General features: G+C 43.6%; 1 protein-coding gene across 2 annotated transcripts in view; it reads left to right on the top strand.

The window, feature by feature from the left end:
- The window catches only part of LOC107551727 (mannosyl-oligosaccharide glucosidase-like), a 6,166-nt gene extending 4,035 nt beyond the window's left edge, over positions 1-2,131 (top strand). For both annotated transcript variants that reach the window (XM_016233460.1, XM_016233453.1), the window contains exon 5: positions 69-2,131. In XM_016233460.1, coding sequence (XP_016088946.1) covers positions 69-1,833 — 1,765 coding nt within the window. In that variant the 3' untranslated portion in view covers positions 1,834-2,131. The remainder of the gene's footprint in view (positions 1-68) is intronic.
- The last annotated feature ends 1,023 nt before the right edge of the window (positions 2,132-3,154 follow it).

The raw sequence follows: 3,154 nt of genomic DNA, 5'->3' as shown, positions 1-3,154 counted from the left end.
CAAATAAGGTTTTCTGTCATATTATTATTTTAACAAGTTACTGTATTTTTTACTGTTTTTCTTTTCAGATATAATTACTTGCAAACTAAGAGCCCTGGTCTCGATAAGCTAACCGATATAGTGAAGAACAGCCTAAATCACAAGTTTACTTTCAGTCCTTCCAAAGGTGAAAAAAGATCGTATTTTGCCGTGGATTCTTACAAAGTCACTAACCACCAGAACCAACAGAAAGATCCCAAGATGGAGAGTGATTTTGTGGTGCATCAAGTAACTGTACAAACCCCTTTCCAGATTGAAGTTTTGTTTGAATCCGGGAGCTTCCGGGAACGACCGATTCAGCTTGTGGGCTCGGTTCTGACAGATGAGCTGGAGAAGCGTAAGCTGGCATTTGATGAGAAGTTTGAGAGTTCATTTGGCCTCCAAGCTAAAGGGTTCACATCTTCAAAGATCGAATTTGCTAAGGCAGCTTTAAGCAACATGCTTGGTGGTATGGGATATTTCTTCGGACAGTCGGTTGTCCAGTCGGCTTACAACGAGCACCCTGTGCTTTACCCTGAGGGTCCACTGTTTACGGCAGTACCATCTCGCTCTTTCTTTCCAAGGGGCTTTCTTTGGGACGAAGGATTTCATCAGCTTCTCATTAGCAAATGGGACACTCAGTTAACACAGGAGGTCATTGCGCACTGGCTCGATCTTATCAATGTAGAGGGCTGGATCCCACGCGAACAAATCTTGGATGATGAAGCTCGTAGCAAAGTACCATCCGAGTTTATCGTGCAGCACAACGAAAACGCTAACCCGCCCACGCTCTTCCTGGCCCTACAGGAGCTACTGGAACAGCTGGATGCTCAACCAGAGTTGTCGTCCTCTCAAACCATGATTCCTTTCCTGAGAAGGTTGTACCCAAGACTGCAGATTTGGTTTGAGTGGTTTAACACCACACAAGCTGGACCAATTGCCAACTCCTACCGCTGGCGAGGCCGGGACAAAGACACCAACCTTTTCCTAAATCCCAAAACCTTGACCTCTGGCCTGGATGACTACCCACGGGCTTCCCACCCATCTGCTGATGAGAGGCATGTGGACTTGTATTGCTGGATGACCCTGGCCTCTGGCATCATGGCAAATGTGGCACGAATACTTGGGGAACCCCACCAGGTGTACGAAAACACCCATCATGCTCTCAGCAATAATGATCTGTTAAACAAACTGCATTGGTCTGAGAATCTGCACGCCTTCAGTGATTACGGAAATCACACTCAGGCGGTCTCACTTCAGCAGGAGAAAGTGTTCGTGCCTCCTGGACAACCACGGCACCAGTTCCCAGTCGCACGGTTGGTTCGCTCTGTTCGTAAAGCCCCTAAGCTGCAGTACGTGAATGCGTTAGGCTATGTTAGCCTTTTTCCGTTCTTGCTACAAATTCTGACACCAGAATCGCCAAAAATGGAGCATATTTTGCGGGACATTCAAGATCCTGACCGCCTTTGGACACCCTATGGCATGCGCTCGCTCTCGCGCTCAGATCCCCTCTACATGAAGAGGAACACGGAACACGATGCCCCCTACTGGCGAGGACCGATCTGGATCAACATCAACTACCTGGCAGTTAGAGCACTGCATTACTATGGCAGCATAGATGGGCCACACAAAGAGAAGGCAGCTACCCTATATCAAGAGCTCAGGACTAATCTCATCAATAATGTTTACAAGCAGTATATGGACACTGGATACATCTGGGAACAGTACAATGATAGCACTGGAAGGGGACAGGGTAGCCACCCCTTTACTGGCTGGTCGGCTCTGACAGTACTGATAATGGCTGAAGAGTATTGAAAATCAGTAGGCCAGAATCAGAATGATAAATTAAGATGCTCAACTGGTGCCATATGTTTGTTAAAACAATGTGTAATTCATTTTTACATAATTTTACAGAATTTAGATAACTGGTGGACTTTTTATTTGTTCATTTAAATAATAACGAAGAGTCCTGGTTAAATATTTCAGTTTTACGTCCAGTTTAATGTGATTGTATCCTCAGGTTTGAATCAGACAAAACAATATCATCTGTGTGAACCAGGAGGAGACAGTGCACTTATTTTGGTCCATTGCTGTTTGGCTTCATTTAACAGAATAAATTAAAAACTTTTTATAAAATCATTCTTCAGTTGAATTGAATCCTTTACTTTATACTCAAATCATATCTACTTATGGATGATGATTTTTTTAAGTGGTATGTAATTTACTCTGATTATAAACTAGGGTTGGAGATTTGCTCTCTTCTATATGTAATTCATGTGTTATAATTGGAATTGAATTGGCCACGCTTCACGGGGAGATGAATTTCAATGACAGAAAAAGGAATATAACTGAATTGTAATCTACAGTGGGTACGGAAAGTATTCAGACCCCCTTAAATTTTTTATTGTTTATTATTGTTATATTGCAGCCATTTGCTAAAATCATTTAAGTTAATTTTTTTTCCTCATTAATGTGCACACAGCACCCCATATTGACAGAAAAACACAGAATTGTTGACATTTTTGCAAATTTATTAAAAAAGAAAAACTGAAATATCACATGGTCCTAAGTATTCAGACCCTTTGCTGTGACACTCATATATTTAACTCAGGTGCTGTCCATTTCTTCTGATCATCCTTGATGGTTCTACACTTTCATTTGAGTCCAGCTGTGTTTGATTATACTGATTGGACTTGATTAGGAAAGCCACACACCTGTCTATATAAGACCTTACAGCTCACAGTGCATGTCAGAGCAAATGAGAATCATGAGGTCAAAGGAACTGCCTGAAGAGCTCAGAGACAGAATTGTGGCAAGGCACAGATCTGGCCAAGGTTACAAAAACATTTCTGCTGCACTTAAGGTTCCCAAGAGCACAGTGGCCTCCATTCCTTAAATGGAAGACGTTTGGGACGACCAGAACCCCTCCTAGAGCTGGCTGTCCGGCCAAACTGAGCTATCGGGGAAGAAGAGCCTTGGTGAGAGAGGTAAAGAAGAACCCAAAGATCACTGTGGCTGAGCTCCAGAGATGCAGTCGGGAGATGGGAGAAAGTTGTAGAAAGTCAACCATCACTGCAGCCCTCCACCAGTCGGGGCTTTATGGCAGAGTGGCCCGACGGAAGCCTCTCCTCAGTAC

This window comes from Sinocyclocheilus grahami, unplaced genomic scaffold, assembly GCF_001515645.1.
Source record: "Sinocyclocheilus grahami isolate Dianchi unplaced genomic scaffold, SAMN03320097.WGS_v1.1 scaffold17.1, whole genome shotgun sequence".
NCBI lineage: Eukaryota > Metazoa > Chordata > Actinopteri > Cypriniformes > Cyprinidae > Sinocyclocheilus > Sinocyclocheilus grahami.
The sequence above is the reverse complement of the archived record's forward strand: the minus strand, read 5'-3'. Positions and strand labels throughout refer to the sequence as shown.